The following is an 18,138-nucleotide window of genomic DNA, read 5'->3' as shown; positions in this document are numbered from 1 at the left end:
AACTAGCCATCAATCATACATAGAAAAATGCATCACAAGAACCAAAGTAAACACCGGCCAGAATGATGCCATTCCCTTGTAAACCAATTCAAAGTTTCAAACCCCAAAAGCCATTCCCTGAAATTGGAGCAAGCTTTCACACAGGGAATTTGATCAATTAAAAAAACCATTTGAGCACCTAACTTGTGCAACTATAAAAGGGGTAGGCCTCACAGCCCCCTATGCAACAACAACTTCAAGCCATCTCCTCTTCATTCTCTCCCAACTTCCAGCCATTGCTCTCATAGCTGATCCACCAAGGAGCTAGAAGTAATTCCAGGGTTCTTACTTGCGGCAATGGCGATCCCGGTCATCGACTTCTCCAAGCTCGACGGCGATGAGAGCGAGGCCACCCTGGCGGAGCTCGCTGCGGGGTTTGAGGAGTGGGGGTTCTTCCAGGTAATCAAACACATGAAAACCATGCTGAACAATGGATAAATTTTCTTCCACCATCAGAGCACTGATAGGAAGAGATATATGATGTGGATCAATTATGATGCAGCTGGTGAACACTGGCATCCCTGATGATCTGCTGGAAAGGGTGAAGAAGGTGTGCAGCGACATCTACAAGCTGCGCGAGGATGGGTTCAAAGAATCCAACCCCGCAGTGAAGGCTCTCGCCCGCCTGGTAGACCAGGAAGGCGAGGGCCTCGCAATGAAGAAAATCGAGGACATGGACTGGGAGGACGTCTTCACCCTCCAGGACGACCTGCCCTGGCCCTCCAACCCTCCATCCTTCAAGTAAGTACGACGAGCTACCCTTTTTCCGCGATCTTTTTACGAGGTACCGAGAAATATATACCATATATCATTTCGGTAATTAGATCATAATGGAAAGAAAAAATTCACCAATAATTTCTCGAAAGGTAGAAAAATATAGTACCTCTTCAAGGATGGAAGGAAAAACTCGTATAAATCTCCGCGACCATCATCGGATTAATCGATGACAATTGCAGGGAGACGATGATGGAGTACAGGAGGGAGCTGAAGAAGCTGGCAGAGAAGCTGCTGGGAGTGATGGAGGAGCTTCTTGGTCTGGAGGAAGGGCACATCAGGAAGGCCTTCACCAACGACGGCGACTTCGAGCCCTTCTACGGCACCAAGGTGAGCCACTACCCGCCGTGCCCGCGGCCGGAGCTCGTCGACGGCCTCCGCGCCCACACCGACGCCGGCGGCCTCATCCTCCTCTTCCAGGACGACCGCTTCGGCGGCCTCCAGATGATCCCCAACCGCGGCGGCGACGGCCGGTGGATCGACGTCCAGCCCGTCGAGAACGCCATCGTCGTCAACACCGGGGACCAGATCGAGGTGAGAGTCAACCATAAGCTTTTGGTAATGTACAATGGTGGACTTGTCCAGCAAAAAAAGTTAATTAAATCACACTTAATCAAGTAGACCACAAACCTATGTATATATAAACTATGATGCTTAGCAGATTAAGTGCGTGTTTAGTGCTCTAATCAGGAGATGCTATGTATACAAAATCATCTCTAGATTCGGTGACCAGCAGAGTTGATACGAATTGAATTTCACAAAAACTACATGTTTTATGGTTCAAATTGCAGAAAACCACACTCATTTTAATACTTGGCACTTAAGTAAATATATTTTGGTAGTTTAGATTCACAAAACCACGCTATCAATGAATGGATTCACTCGTGATATGACGTGGTTGTTCCATCTAGGATGAGGACGTGACATCATATTAATTTCGTGCGATGGCTGGTAATAGGATGTCATGTCCTCGTCCTAGGTGAAACAAACACATCATCTTGCGGGTGAATCTATACATCGATAATGTAGTTTTGTGAAACTACACAACCAAAATATATGTACTCAAGTGCCAAGTGTCAAAGTGTGTGTGGTTTTCTGCAACTTTGACCACAAAACAACGTGTAGTTTTGTGAAATTTACTCTTTAAAAAAAAACTGAGATTGTTTTGTGCTGTTTTAGTCTTGCAAGTTACCTTGAATAATTTAACTAAATTATACTATCAATCTTTGCTCCTATGATGATTTTAACAGGTGCTTAGCAATGGCCGCTTCAAGAGCGCATGGCACAGAATCCTGGCCACCCGGGACGGCAATCGCCGGAGCATCGCCTCCTTCTACAACCCGGCGCGCATGGCCAACATTGCTCCGGCGATCCCCGCCGCCGCCGCCGACTACCCGAGCTTCAAGTTCGGAGACTACATGGAGGTGTACGTGAAGCAGAAGTTCCAGGCCAAGGAGCCCAGGTTCGCAGCCCTGGCGAACAAGTGATTCAAATTGATGGGATGAAATTGAGCTTTGCAGCAATCTGAAGTCTGAACCTGCTGCAAAGCTCTCTCAGCCTTAAGCTACATATACAGTTCGATTAAGCGTGTGATTACAATACGGATTTGTAAGATGGATAGGTTGTCTAAGTATGTGCTTTGCAATACATATGTGTTAATTACTAGTGTCTTTGCAGCTATCACAACCATGTAATCATTCCAATTTGTATGGTGGCATGTAAGGTTGTCTTGTGCTGTGGTCAACAGATGCCAGAGTAGTTTGTAGCTAGAATTAATGGCATCCGTGGGGTTTTTTAAATTTTATTCGTTTCTGTTTGAATGTCAGTGTGTTTGCTCAGGTGGTGTGTACTTGTAAATTATTGAGATATTTGAGGAGGTCCTGTGTATGAAATATATTTTTGGACTATATACAATTTCAAGTTCCACTTTGGATTACACAGCTACAGTCTGTTTAAATTTCAAACAAGTATGATGCAAGTATAACATTTCATTTATATAGATAATGAGTACAGCTTAAATGAAGTAACATGAGTTAGTGCCTATAACATCATCACTGCTATCTGTTCTGACAGGCAAAATTTGTCCCCTTCTTTTTTGCCTAAAATCTATTGGCAGGTAGTCCAAAAGTTCTGGAAAAAACCTAAGAATTGACACCTCCCCTCATCGTAAGTTAGTAACAACAAATAATCACCTGACTATTCGAAGATCTTCTCCCCAGTTGAGAAAATCAAGAAAATGAAGGAGCTGAAAATACAAAGGTATCCTGGAACAAAGAAGACTGTCCTCCAACTTTCCGAGCTTGTCAGGTCCATGTTAGATGCCTTCGCTGCCTCCAGAATTCTTCCTGTGAGACCAACACCAACTATTCCTGCCAAAGTCCCAGCTGTGTTTGAGATCCCCATCACAATCCCAGCAAATTTTGGAGCCACATCCATGTGGTTTACAGCAAATCCTGCCCTTCCTAGAGCCAGAAAACCAAGAGATACTGATGAGCAGAATATTGCCCCTGAAGGTGTTCTGAATAATGGAAGGGCCATGAGTGCAATGGCTGAGACGACAAACCCAACTGTGTTCAGAAGTTTCCTTGTCTTGGTAACAGATAATATCTTTCTTGTAATCAGGTGATCAGCGAGGACCCCACCAATGTTCGAGAATAAAAACATATTCAAATAAGGAAGCATCTTTGAAAACCCCATGTCCTGGAGGCTTAGTTGAAGTCCTAATTTGAAGTATGTCGGCAGCCAGTTCATCAGAACATACAGTGCATAGTGGAAGGTGAAGTTGTTCACAACAATTGCCCAAATCGGCAAGCTAAAAAGTATCCTTGCCCATGGAATCTTCACAGTGCGAGGAGCCATAATCCCACCGGTTTGTACCTTCATCTTATCTTTGGAGGCCACCTTTGGAAGATCAGTGCGAGGCGGGTCACTGGCAAATTTGAACCATATTAAAAGCCATGCCACACCCAACATTGCTTCAACAGAGAAAACTGACTGGGGTCCCATGTTCTTCACCAGACTTGGAAGCAAAAGCATACCACACGCTGCACCAAGATACATCCCTGAGGTAGTTAGGGACACCGAGCGAGAACGCTCCTGGGGTGGCACCCATTGCGCCAGGACAGTGTGAATGGAAGGGAATATTAAGCCTTGTGCAACACCCACCAGAAGGCGAGAAAGAACAAGCAGAATTACTCTGTTTGGGTCTAGTGGAACAACAGCACAGATCGAAGACCACAGCACAAATGACAGTAGCAGGACAAGTCTACCTCCCAGCCTCTGAGCTGCCCATCCACCAGGAATCTGTGATAGAACATACCCATAGTAGAACATAGATAGTATCATGCCTTTGTTTGCTTGGTTTGTGCCAACAGCATCAGCTGCCACAGTGTAAGCGATTGAGAAGCCCACCCGCTCAATGTAGCACACATTGGTGCACATAAATGTCAGTAACACTATGGCATAGCGTTTTGGAAACTTCATCGTTATACTTTCTGGCAGATATCTTCAGGTCAAAATTCTTACTGATGTTCCACAAGAGCTCACCAAAATTCACCAAAACCCAGAGTATCTTGCATCCAGCTCTTAGTGTACAGGCATGTGAAACAGTACATTTATCCGCAAACACCAGTTGCAAATGGCATGGGCCTTCTCAGTTATGCATGATGTCGTTGCTATCCGCCTGATTGTACGAGCGAGGAACAGAGAACTCTCACTTATCAGTTCATGACCTGATCAAAATATGCAACATATAAGTATCGACAACGACAGTATATCAATTTCTCAACCTGTTCTAGAATAAAACAATAATTGTATATTATTAGCTACCTTACTGTTGGCATTTGCTAGATAACATGACAATTCAGTAACTCTTCAAAGTGCGTGCTGGAACCTAAGCTGATTTGCAAAATTAACATGACATACAGAATGAATTTTATCTAGTTTAAGTGTTTTAACGAAGTTTCCACATTGCAGCGAGCCTGCAATCTCAAGCCAACTCCTAAATTTGAGTGCTAGTTAGGCACATGAGTCCAATCAAATTGGAACCGCAAACAACGAACCGCACCTCAATGGTTCAACGAATCAAATTATGAAAAAGAAAATAAAAACGCCCAACCGCGGTCGATAAACAATCTGAATCTTACAGAACCCAGAACCAATTTCGCGCAATACCCTCAAGATCCTAAAACGATGGTCGTAAACAACACGTTCGCCCACCCGTATTCTCACCGAGAACAAAAGGGGAATCGGCCAATGCACCCGTACCGGTAAGCTCATGGAGTTGAAGTAGGCGCGGGGCTCGACGACGGCGAGCCACCGGGACGGGACAGGACGAGCGGATCTTGGGGACGGCGAGCGCGACCGACGGGAAGAGGCCCGACGAGGTGCAGCCCGCGGAAGTTCGAGGTGTATGTGAGCGCGAGCAGGGCGAGCGCACTCCTTGCTGCGCCCGCACTGAACGGCCCCTTGCTCGATCGCCGTCCCCAACGGCGGCGGCGGCGGCGGCGGCGAGACGGCGGTGGTGGGATCGATCTGAGAGAGGAGGAGGATGGAGCTAGACCTGTTACCGGGTCGGATTTTGGGGATTTTAACTTAAAAAAGACCCGTTTAGACGAACAGGGAGGAGAAGTCAACAAGCCAGTGGTCAACATGTACGATGGAGAGACACGTGGATTAATAACGACTTTGGGAAATTTTTTTTTAGTACGGACTGCACTGAAAAGGAAGGCGGAGAATCGAAATAGCCATCGAAAAAACGGAGTTGCTAGAAATATGGCGCCATATGTTAAAGTTAATTTTTTTTCAGCCACTTACACAGTAGTTACACCTTATTTACACCCCACTTATATATGTAATTAGTATGTAATTTTTGAATTTATATATGTAATTTTAGTAATTAAATATGTAATTTTGAGACTTACATTGTAAATACACTAAAATTATATATGTAATTTAGTGACTTACAATGTAAATACATGCCAACTATTTTTTGATAAAAAATATAGCGCCATAAATATAGCTACACCCTTGAAAAAAATGCAAACTACAAATTTACCTCTGTCTTCCGTTGGTATAGGACAATTGAGAAAACCAAAGAGAAAAATTAAGGCAATAATTAGGCCTTAAGACACATTTGAATTTTAGTGTCACATCGGATATATCAATACACATTTGAAATATTAAACGTTGTCTAATAAGAAAACAAATTATAGATTCTACTAGGAAACTGCGAGAATAATTTATTAAGTATAATTAATCTATTATTAGCAAATATTTACTGTAGCACCACATTGTCAACTCATCTCGCAATTTATACGCAAACTGTGTAATTCATTTTTTTTCATCCATATTTAATATTCCATACATATGTCCAAACATTCGATGTGATGGGTGAAAAGTTTTTGTTTTGGGAACTAAACAAGGCCTTAGAATGGTTTGCCCTTGCTAAGGATCGATCTATCTGTTCCCTGCCTCTTCTCCAGAGTGCCAGCACTGACATACAATACTCATCGGCTCCCTTCCCCTCGATCCCAAAAAACCTAATGCGTGGATGGTTGCGCACCCTCCCCCATGTGGCGCAGCCACGTGGCGCACGGAGAGGGCGCGATGGGAGGGCATGGGAAGGGGACACGTGGTGGTTTTTTTTCCGGTTTTTATATTGTACTAGAAAGTAGGCACGTCGATCGGTGTACGTGTCATTTTATAGCATGTGTGTTATTTAATTATTTTTAAATTTTAGGCTTGTAAACGGATATATTATTATATATTTGTGGGCTGATGTAGATTAATACAAATAAATGAATAAAGAAATTATTATGAAGAATAACCCTGGATCTTAACCTAAAATATAAAAATTGAAGATGTTTCCGCAAAAAATTTGTTACGTCATCCTTGGTTTTCTAATATTTATCTTTATCTCTAATCTATCTTTATACCTAATAAAAAATAAGGAAGGATTCCGTGTATTTGCTTTCGTACATTGTCCGTACATGTCTAATATGTTGCCGCGCGCCTCCAGCTGCCGCCCGGGCCAGACCATAACGCTGCCGCCACATCGATCTACCTCTCCATGCGTTTTCTCCTCTAATTAATTGCAAAAATTGATTCTTCACTCCTCCCTCATCCTTTCACCCATGATTTCCCTAATCAATTTGGCTCTGATTCACTAGATTTAATCTCCGTTTAACGGTAGTGGATGATGGCCGGCCGATGATCTTCCCCTAGTCGTTTTTATCCCGAGTTTTGCAGATTTGCTCCAGTTTTAGGAAAAATTAAAAGAAGAGATTAAATGGATCAAAAACCATCAATCAATTTTGGGAGATTGAGAAAAATTCAACTAGATTTGATGGGGTTGATCTACTTTGACATTGTGCTGTGAATTGTCTTCCGAAAGTTAAGAGAGACAGGCAGAGCGAAGGGAGGTAGGAGACAACACCTTTTTAATTATAATTATAATGTATAGCAATACTGGTGTTTCAATTTATTACTTAGCTCTCAACAGTTGTTGTATCACTGGAAAAAATGTCTTTACCCGTTGCAACGCACCTGTATTTTTTCTAGTATTAACATAAAATGAAAAGGATCCAATAAAATGGAACAGAATGCCACGAATTGATCTTAGTATTGTGGAGAAGATCGTCGCCACAGTGGTTCCACTCCTTTCTACACACCTCGGTCCATGATGCATTCCATTGTTCTCACAATGATCAACTTACATTGCAGTAACTATTGATTGAGAGAACAGCTGTGGTCATGTTTATTTATTACAGTTGAGGTTTCATGCTCGTGAGAATATTTTGTTGGTAAAGCTTTCGAACACGGGCGATATTGCTGAGTGCTAGCAATGGCATGCTAAGGTTGTGTTTATGCTTTAGCCCCCCTCAAGCATGGTTCTCATAGGCAGCTAGCATGAAGGACCAGCACGGCAGCACGCAAGATGAACCAGCACGAAAAATACCAAAGTTCATTTGCGTTAGTACACATGCACGCACAGCACATGGACCAAAGTTGGGCTCCTCTTGCTGGGCTTTGGCCCAGGCAGGCTCAAGCACGCGCGTGATGAATACAAACTTGGAGGGAACAAGTTCACAGGAGGTCTCTCAGCTTAACCGCAAGATTTTTTTAGGTCCCTTAACCACAAAATAGAAATGTGTACCCCAAAACTCACACAAACCATACACTCAAGATCCTATGGCAGTATATATGAGTGGTTTCGCTAACGTGGCATCCTAGTCAGCAAAAGAAATAAAAGTACATGGGCCCATATGTAAGTGAGAGAATGATGTGGGACCCACATCTCTCTTTTGTTTTCTTTCTTCTTTCTCTTCTTCTCTCCTTGCTTCTCTTCTCGCCAGCAGCAGCGTCGGTGGTGCTCTTGTCCACCGCGTGCGGTGACGGCGACCTCCCCCACCGCGAGCAGCAGCGGCGTTCGCTGAACAAAGCCAACCTCAACCGTCGCTCCTCCTCAGCTCTATCATCATCCTCCCTCGCTCCCCAGGAGCGGTTTCTTCATCCGAGCTCTCCTCTTCTCCAAGAATCCAAAATCTCGACCCAGAAGAACGGCCTTCGTCAGCGACGAATCTGCGTCGCCTACCCCCTTGCCCCCTTGCTTGGACGCGTTAGTATCCGCCGTGCCGAAACGCCCTCGCCGTCGCCTGGACACGGCTGGATCCGCCACGCCGGAACGCCCTCTCCGCCCGATTTGCTGTGGGCGAGAAGGATGGTTGGGCCGAGACTAGGTCTAGCTCTCGTTGTCGTTGTGTCCAGGCAACAGGGGAGGCGGCAACCGCCGGTGAGGAAGGGCATGGTCAGCGGCGAAGGGGGGAAGAAGATGGGAGAAAGAAAGAAGACGGAAAATGAAGGAGAGTGATGGAAAACGTGACGGCAGTGGCATGGTCCTAAATATGTAAAATTTCAGTGGTACAGTTATGAATAGACAAGTTGTGATGACATTTTTCTGAATAGCTAAATTTGCAATGGCAGGATACAATTAACCCTTAATTTGCGTAAATATTTAATTCTTCGTAAGAAAATGTGTCGTTCCATTTTGCGTGCGCTGAAGGTGAGGTCCCAAACTCAGATCCCGAGCACATATTTATCAATCAACACGACGATCACGCCGATGAAGATCAGCACCAGAATCGCAATGGAGAGGAAGATCACCATAGCGCACAGCACGCTGCAGCACAACCCAGCTTCGTCGTCTTAGGCGCTCTACGCTGTCGTCTGCGGCTGCCGCCGCTGCACGGTGTACAAGCTCGCATTTCCCAGCTCGACGTCGACGAACTCGCCGGTGAGCTGACGTCTTGGCGGTGGGTTCATCGTCTCAGGAGGGAGAGGCGGCGCCGATGGCGTGACCAGCTGGCGCAAGCGATCGACGTCGACGACGGTGGAGCTCACGTTTCCCAGCTCGACGTCGACGAACTCGCCGCTGAGCTGACGTTCTGGTGGGAGAGGCGGCGCCGACGGCGGCGGCACTGGTGGAGGCCCGACGACCTGGGTCGACATCACCGGCAGCCGAGACGACGACGGTGGCGCGCGCGCAGCAACGAGCGATGATGAACCAGCAGGTGAGGTCTAGCTTGCTTACTTATTGCAGCTGTGGCTTTGGATTCAGGAGATGGCTTCGTCTCCAACATATATATTCATATCGACGCTCTGAATCAGAATCCGAATCGGACAACGAAATCTTGGATGCGACAGCGAACGGAGTCCGACGTCAAGTCGAAGTCGGAGTTGGATACGCGTGTGCGAGAGATGCGAGGCAACTATAAATCGCATCCATGAACGAACGATCCATCCGCATCAACTCTACCTCTTCCATCGATCTCTTCTCTGAGCCTTTCGTCGTGGTTCGATCGATCGATCGATCTTGTGTTGATGGAGATGGTGGACGCGCGGCGGCGGGTGTACGAGTTCCTCGACACGGTCGACGGCGACCCGACGCGCGCGCGGGGGCGCGCCGTGCGCTGCTGCGAGATGGCGCTGAACCTGTACGCGGAGTACGGCGACATGGCGGAGGCGCGGGGCCTCCTCCGCGGCGGCCTGATGCAGCGCGACGCCGACTACGGCAGCATCTACCGGGGCTGGATCGCCATGGAGGCCGACCACGCCGGCAACGTCGACTTCGCCAGGGCGCTCTTCGGCGAGTGGCGCGCGCTGTGCGGTGACCAGGACGGCGGCTTCTGGTGCCGCTACATCGCGTTCGAGGCGCGCCACGGCGGCGCCCGCCGCGCGCGCGACGTGGCCGAGGCGGCCGTGGCGGCGTGCCCCGGCGAGCCCGCGGTGCACGCCAAGTGCGCCAGGCTGGAGCTCCTGCTCGGCCACGAGGGCCGCGCGTTCGCCGTGCTCGCCCGCGCCCTCGCCGCCTTCGGCTCGGACGCCGCCGCGCAGGAGTGGCTGGTGGACCAGGTGCGCGTCTACCGCGACGCGCTGCGGCGGCGCACCCTCGCCGGCCGCCTCCGCTCCTGCTGCCGTGCCGTCATGCCGTCTCGTCGCCCGCGTGGATACGAGAGGCTCCAGACCGTATGATGCGACGACGCGACTGCATGCGTGTACTCCCAACATGCTAGTGAACGTATTTGATCTGTATTATTTTGCATGTTTGTTTCTTCCTGGAATTCTGATAAATTAGACTCTGCTTGGATGTAATTCTCTAAACTGTATGTGATTAAATTTCGGCAAAAGAGAGGATCATTGGCGATCAAGGTCGTGATTCGTGAACGATGCACTGTCTCTCTGTTTTCCCAATGACCCTGTTTTCTGCTTTCTTTTCGTAAAGATGCTGTGAACTCTCTATGTTTCTGGGCTTTGTTTCAAAGCCGGGTAATATATATATTTGCCTGATATAAAAAAAATCAAATTGTGGAATTTGTGCTGTTTTAATATTGTCTTCCGCACAACGCTATCAAGAAACATACTTGTAAAAACAAGTACTATACTCTATTGTAAGCAATACCTTGCTTATGTCCCCCGAGAATATATACAGGGGCGGAATGGAAATTTGGGTAGGTCCTGGACCAGCCCATTGTAATTTTGACCCATCAATCAACTATTACATCTGTTTCGCTTTGATTTTTTTCTAGTCAAACTTTGTTAAATTTGATAAGTTTATTGAAAATCCTAGCAACATCTAAAGCATTTCATTAAATGTAACATTGAATATATTTTAATAATATGTTTGTTTTGTATTAAAAATGTTATTATATTTTTCTATAAACTAGATTAAACTTTAAAAAGTTAAAAAAAGACTAAAAAAACTTATAATATGAAATAGAGAGAGTTATGGACACACAGGGCCATGGTCCTGGTGGCCTAGGATTTGGGTTTGCCACTGAATACATAAATGTAGTTTTAGGGGAAAACGAGTATATATTGCTATGGTGATGGATTTTAGTCCCTCGAGGGACATCCACTCATTTGATACATGTTGCTCAAAATATCATAAAAATTAAATATATACAAGGTAGATATGTCAAATGTTATTTTATAAATATGCAAATTCAAAATTGACATATACAAGTAGAGAAAAGGATAAACTTAAATATGAACAATGTGTCAATTTTATTTATTTTTAACTTTTTTTATGATTTTTATGGTGAAAATTATGACAAAATTATCGTGAGTAGAGCGGTATGTGGTGAACATTCTAAACAGAAGATCAAGGATGAGGCAAAGACTACCTGAAACTATTCTTTCGTGAAGTTAGGTCTTTTTAAGGAATTGTAGTTTTTCTGTGGTGAAATTGCAAAGTAGGGTAAATATTATGGTTTTATTCCAAATTTAAGAAACATTGACTGTTTTAACTCAGTTACCAAATCAATTGATAAAATTGAGAGGAACATACAGCGAGATATTTAAAATGCGTACTAATTTCAAGAATTTTTTAAGATTTTTTCCTACATGAATTAATTATAAAAATTTCTTTAACCAATTTAAATTTAATGCATATGAATACTATTATGCAACACAAGAAATCACAAAAACACCAAAATTAACATGTAATTTGGTCTACACATAACTTACAGGGTACATGATGAAAGACACAGAAAATCATTAATACTCTGTAGTGGTAAGCAATTTTTGAAACTAAGATATAGCATGACAAAAATACTACAGCTCTAATAGGCTATAATAATAATATAATCATCTCACGAACTAGCACCGGAACAACCGAGGCCAAGCACCGCCAGGTTTCTTGGTGGAGCTTATACCAGGATTATTTACATTAGGAGAGAAGAAAAATCATCATGCCGATCAAGGACGTACAAAGACGAGTATATATCACAATCACAGGCCACAACCACAACTGAGAAGAACCTGCATGATCGCCCGACCCAATTTGCTGCAGAACCCAGCTGCTCCGTCGTTCTGCTGGGTCGATCCCCCAGCTCCCAGCTCCACGTCGACGAACTCGCCGCTGATCAGAAGCTCCGGTATGTACTCTGGCGTCAGCGACGGCGGCACGTGCGATGGGAGAGGCGGCGGCGACGACGGTGGCGGCGTAGGTGGCGGGCCGGCGACCTGGAGCGACATTACGACGACGACGGCGAGCTAGCTAGCGGTGAACAATGCCAGGAGTTCGTTAGCTAGCTAGGTTAATTAGTAGTGCAACTATATATGGCTCGGATCAGGGAGATTAACCCATCGATATATGGATGATGCTCGATTCGATCAGGATGTGAGAATCGGACAAGGACGACGTACGCCTTGGCATGCACCACTGCAAACGGAGTCGGGCATGCAAAAGAGTGGTTGGTGAACGAAGGTGCGCGGCTATACCGCGACGCGCGGAGGCACACCCTCGCCGGCCAAATGATTAAGCTCGTGCTGCCACGGCATCGATCGATCAGGCGGCGGTTGGATAAGAGCATATGAGCGGCTACATACAGTACGTCCGGCGCCGGGTCCGAGAACGTGTCGGTGTCGTTGGTGCTACTCTCTCCGTTTTATATTATAAGTCGATTAATTTTTTTTAAAAAAAATTTATCAAGTTTGATAAAATTTATAGAAACAATTAGTAACATATAAACTATCAAATTAGTTTTATTTGAATATATTTTTTAACTAGAAAACATGCCCGTGCATTGCAACGGGAAGGTTATTTTAATCATCTTATTATTATACGGTTTAGTTAAGGTGAAATTCACCGTAAGAATTCGCTTGGATTTGTTTCTTTTACAAAATCAAAATCATGAGCTGCAATTAGGAGTTTGATCGTTTCAAGTTTGCATGCGAGTTTTTTTTTAAAGAGATTTCTTATATGACTCTTTCTGTATTTTCAAAGAAGAACAAACTTAAAAACCGACTCAAGCACGGATTTGTATTTTCAAAAGCGAGTGAATTTAAAAACCGATTCAAACACAAATGACGTACCAAAATACCTATAAAACATCTTTAATTTTTATAATAATAGAGATATGTCTGTTTTGTGTTAAAAATACTAATATATTTTTCTGTAAACCTATAATAGAAAAAAAGTTAAATGATGACTTATAATATGAAACGGAGAGTGTCCTTGCTAGTGGCAACGACGAGCAAGCGAGATCTCTGCAGCTGATCTCCGTGCCGGCGCGACATAGAACTAGAACAAAACGGAGATAGGTGTCACTTATTCACTTGCTTTGCTTTATTATTCTTTAAGCCGAGATTGGGTTAATATGTGTTCTCCTCCCCTCTCTCCTCTACCGTTGTACGTGTAGCTTCAACACATGTCATACTGGGCAGGAAACAACGAAACTAGCAAAATACTACGGACGAAGCGTGTAGTTTCACAAAGAAGCAACTCTAGTTTTCTATGAGGTAGATATAGATGTAAAGATTTAAGAATTTATATAGCCAACATCATCATATTGTTTAGATATAAGTTTCGAGCATGGCTAAAATTTTTATAGCGAAAGCCTTTTTAATATATTTCCTCCATTTTTCAATATTTAAGCACTGTTGATATTTTTATATATGTTTAATCATTTCTTTTATTTAACTTATGCAAATAATCAACAATATAAGTTAGTTGCATAAATTTTGATGAGATGAATGACAAACGTACGTTGAAAAGCCAATGTCATTAAACATTAAAACCTAGAGGAAGGAGGAATTGGAATGGTAGCTTGAGATGTTGTTTCTGTATGAAAAATGAAACTATTCAACATCTTTTTGTGGAGTGTCATTATGCAAAGTTTTTATGGAGAGCAGTTCAGTTTTCTTTTGGTCTTTATCTTCCTCATGGTATATCTCATATTTTTGATAATTGGCTTTTAGGGGTGGACAAAAAAAGAAGAAAACTTGTTCTCATAGGAGCATCTGCTATATGTTGGGCTCTATGGTTGAGTAGGAATTATGTCATTTTTGACAAGTCACCATCTATTTCATATATGCAGGTAGTTTTCAGGGCAACACATTGGCTCCGGTCTTGGGCACAACTACAAAAGTGTGAGGAAGATAGTGAGCTTTTAAATGTTGCATGCCGTATTCTTGAGACAACGGTTATGCAACTTTTTGTCAATTTTGGATGGAGGTTCACAAACAGAATTCAATAATTGTGTACTCTTTATCTTGGGTTGGCAGTCTTTAGGTTGTTTCTTCTTGATGGTTGATTTCATCCTTTAAGTTTCTTTTGAACTTCACTCATTTTGAGTATGAGATTGTAATAATTGGCTGTAGCTCTTTGAGCAAAGGCCGGGATGCTCTATTCCATTATCTAAAAATTTGGATTTATACAAAAGAATTAGGAGGTTGAAAATTATTTTTTTTAATTACACAGTAAAACGCAGACACCTACAACGCACACATACTCTGTATACAAACCATATATTTATGAGCATCTTCGAAGACTTGTTGATGTAGGAAAGTCTAATACTAAAGCAAGTACGCGTAGCAGACAATTATTGATGCAGTTTCGGTTTGAAATATAGGTCACACTCATGCATGACCCACATTTTACTAGAAGTGATTTTGTTGGGATTGCAAAAATCACATTAGTCCCATTTCTAATAGAAATCGGAACTAAAGAAGATCTTTAGCTCTGGTTCAAAAGTGACACAACACTGTATAATCTTTAGTCCTGATTATTTTTAATCCCGGTTCAAAACGTCACCAGGCCGTGTCAAGTCCCCCACTATCTTTAGTCCCGCTAAAGATGGTAGCGCCATCCCACGTGAAGCTACCATCTTCAGTCCCGTTATTTCAATCGGTCCCGGATTAGACATCTCGGTTATATACTCGGGATTAAAAGGGTTGTGAACCAGGACTAAATTAAAGATGCGTTCCCCAACAGGGTTTGCTTCCACTAAAGCTCTGTCTCTGTATTTGATCTAATCCACCTTTTTTTTCTCTTTCAATTGAGTTTATTCGATATGTACTAGCATAGATATATTTATACTAGTATACCGCCTACATGGTTCGTGCTAGAACCCAATGCAAAAACTTTGCCGATGGCAACAAGCTGGCAACATAGTACCTCCGTTTTTTAATAGATGACGTCGTTGATGTTTTCTCATATGTTTGGCCATTCGTCTTATTAAAAAAATTACATAATTATAATTTATTTTGTTATGAGTTGTTTTATCACTTATAGTACTTTAAGTGTGATTTATATCTTATACATTTGCATAAAATTTTTGAATAAGACGAATGGTCAAACATGTGAGAAAAAGTCAATGGCGTCATCTATTAAAAAACGGAGGGAGTATATATATATATATAGTAAATTGCATCGGCGGTACACGAACTTGTCAGGTGGGTGTAATCTAGTGTATAAACTTGTAAAATACTCGTTTTGGTACATGAACTTATCTTGTACGTGCAAACTAAGACCAAAAGGATATTACATGACTAATTTTGTTGATTTAGATGCTGATTAGGATACTACGTAAACATATATATATATATATATATATATATATATATATATATATACATATATATATTTATATATTTCAAATTACACCGCAAACGCGCGTGCGTACACACCACATTCAAACACCGGCGAACAGATTTTGTGACATGAAAAAACAAATGAAGGACATCCCTTTCAGGGAATGAAATGCACATCAATCGTAGTCGTAGGCAGTGCTGAAGAAAATGTTGATGGTGTTGTCCTTAAGGACCCGGAGCACGCCGGCGTTGGACGGCGCGACGCACCGGGGCATCTTGAACTGCCCCGCCGAGCTGCCGCCGGCGACGTAGTGGCGGAGCACCTCCTGGAACGCCCCGCGCCGCAGCACCCGCAGCTCGAGCGCCCCGATGGCGCACGTCTTCCTCGACTGGGCGTACCCCGCGTCGGCGCCGAACGCCCGGTCCATCTCGTCGCAGCACCGCTGCAGCACGCCGCCGCCGTCCTCCTCACCGCCACCGTTCAGCTCCCAGAAGACGACGTAGTGGCCCGGGTCCGACGACGTGTCGGCGTGGCTGGTGTAGTCGGCGATCTCGAGCTGCTTGTGGTTCTCGCCGTCGCCGGCGAGGATCTTGGCGGCGCTGTCGACGGCGAGCTGGAGGTCGTGCTCGCTGTTCTTGTCGACGTTGATGGACAGGATGAGGCTTCGCCGGCACACGAACCTGAGCTTGGGCGTCGCGTGGTGGAATCCGGCCACCTTCACCACGTCGCCCAGCCGGTAGCGGTACAGGCCGGTGAACGTGGTCATGACGACCTCGTAGTGCTCGCCGACGACGACGTCCGTCAGGCCGACGGGGTTGGCGTCGTCGGCGTCGACGTAGCACGACGAGCCGGCGGCGGCCGGGTTGTCGTCGTCGTCGGCGGCGTCGGTGCAGGGCGGCTTGAGGGGGATGAACTCGAAGTAGGCGGCGTCGGGCAGCACGGTGAACACGACGGACTCGGGCGGCGCGTGCTGCTCCGCGTTGATGCCGATGACCCCCTCTGACGAGGCGTAGTTGCCGGAGACCAGCGGCACGCCGCCGGCGTAGTGCCGCAGCTTCTTGACGTAGTGCTCCATGGACCCCGTCATGGTGGCCTGCACGTACCTGGCGTTCGGCCACAGCGCCGGGATCACCCCGGACCAGTCGCCCAGGGCGGCGCACCGGCGCTCCAGCGCGTCGGCGAGCGCGGGGTTCGGGGCGGCGAGGATGGGCGCCACGGCTCGCCGGACGGCCGGCGTGGTGACCCGCGCCGGCGACGCGGCGCCGCGGCGGATGTCCGCGCACAGCTCCCGCCACACCCGCTCGAGCGCCTGGAGCGCGACGACGATGCTGTGCGCGAACGAGGCGGACACGGCCCTGACCTCGCCGGCGAGGAGGAGGCCGCAGAGCAGGTGGCAGTAGAGCGACTCGTCGAAGTCCGGTGAGAAGACCACCTCGCTTGGGCTGCAGCTCGGCAGCCGCGGCCGCGACCTGGCCGCCATGGACGCCGTGAACTCCTCGCTGCGGAGCAGGTTGGTCATCACCGTCGTTGCCGTGAGCCCGCCCTTGGTCGTCTCCTGCCGGCTGCCGTACATGAACTGCAACACCCTGCCGTCCTCCACCGGGAACGCCCTGCACGCACCGCGGCCGGAGACACGAGAGACGATCATTTCGTCGCCGGCGACGGCGAGATCGACGACGTGCGCGCGAACGATCGAGTACGATACCTACCTGTTCGTGAACGCGCAGCTGGCATGGAAGAACTGTATCGACGAACGAAGGAGATCGTCGTTGAACAGGAGACGCTTGCGCTTCCCCTGCGTCGTGCCGGAGCTGCAGTGCAAGCAAAACGCCATGGCCGTTTGTTCTTGAGCTTTGACCAAAAGCTGTTCGATCGACGTACGCCATGATCAACGACTTTTACCTTAGGGAGATGGCGGTGACGGGCTTGGCGGTGAGGACGGGGGAGGCGTCGCCGTCGGCGACGCGCTGGATGTAGGGGTCGAGGTCGGCGTGGGTGACGACGGGGACGCGGGCGCGGAAGCTGCCGGCGTCGGTGAGCCCGGCGAGGCCGAGCTCCCGGAGGTACTCGACGCCGGCGTTCTCGGCGAGGATGCGCCGCAGCGTCTCCCGCTGCACGTCGGCCGCGTCGCGCGTCGTCCGCTCGAACCAGGCCATGATCTCCTCCTCCTCATCCTCGCGGCTCATGAGCTTGTCCTCCTCCTCCAACATCTTGCAACAATCTGCAGGAATCAACTAGTCGAAAATGGAGTGCATTTATATCTGCAATAATAAGCAAGAGGATCAATATAATTTGTGCATTGTGTGATACTTCATCCGTTTCACAATGTAAGTCATTCTAGTATTTTCCACATTTATATTAAATTAATGAATCGAGATAGATATATATGTTTAGATTCATTAACATCAATATAAATGTGGGAAATACTAGAATGACTTACATTGTGAAAC

General features: G+C 46.0%; 3 protein-coding genes across 3 annotated transcripts; 1 reads left to right on the top strand and 2 right to left on the bottom strand.

Moving 5' to 3' along the window:
* The first annotated feature begins 214 nt into the window (after nucleotides 1–214).
* LOC127755424 (1-aminocyclopropane-1-carboxylate oxidase-like) lies at nucleotides 215–2,749 on the top strand. The gene is made up of 4 exons (XM_052281101.1): nucleotides 215–438; nucleotides 542–780; nucleotides 996–1,347; nucleotides 2,064–2,749. The coding sequence occupies exons 1-4, from the start codon at nucleotides 337–339 to the stop codon at nucleotides 2,298–2,300; spliced, it is 930 nt and encodes a 309-aa protein (XP_052137061.1). The 5' UTR covers nucleotides 215–336; the 3' UTR covers nucleotides 2,301–2,749.
* A 31-nt stretch (nucleotides 2,750–2,780) lies between these two features.
* On the bottom strand, nucleotides 2,781–5,372 carry LOC127755423 (probable anion transporter 6). The gene is made up of 2 exons (XM_052281100.1): nucleotides 5,080–5,372; nucleotides 2,781–4,544 (listed from the first exon to the last, which is right to left on the bottom strand). The coding sequence occupies exon 2, from the start codon at nucleotides 4,294–4,296 to the stop codon at nucleotides 3,010–3,012; it is 1,287 nt and encodes a 428-aa protein (XP_052137060.1). The 5' UTR covers nucleotides 4,297–4,544; nucleotides 5,080–5,372; the 3' UTR covers nucleotides 2,781–3,009.
* A 10,428-nt stretch (nucleotides 5,373–15,800) lies between these two features.
* Nucleotides 15,801–17,898, bottom strand: LOC127755556 (probable indole-3-acetic acid-amido synthetase GH3.12). The gene is made up of 3 exons (XM_052281231.1): nucleotides 17,591–17,898; nucleotides 17,398–17,499; nucleotides 15,801–17,298 (listed from the first exon to the last, which is right to left on the bottom strand). The coding sequence occupies exons 1-3, from the start codon at nucleotides 17,896–17,898 to the stop codon at nucleotides 15,864–15,866; spliced, it is 1,845 nt and encodes a 614-aa protein (XP_052137191.1). The 3' UTR covers nucleotides 15,801–15,863.
* Between the last annotated feature and the right edge of the window lie 240 nt (nucleotides 17,899–18,138).

The sequence above is a fragment of the Oryza glaberrima genome, chromosome 11 (assembly GCF_000147395.1).
Source record: "Oryza glaberrima chromosome 11, OglaRS2, whole genome shotgun sequence".
Lineage (NCBI taxonomy): Eukaryota > Viridiplantae > Streptophyta > Magnoliopsida > Poales > Poaceae > Oryza > Oryza glaberrima.
The sequence above is the reverse complement of the archived record's forward strand: the minus strand, read 5'-3'. Positions and strand labels throughout refer to the sequence as shown.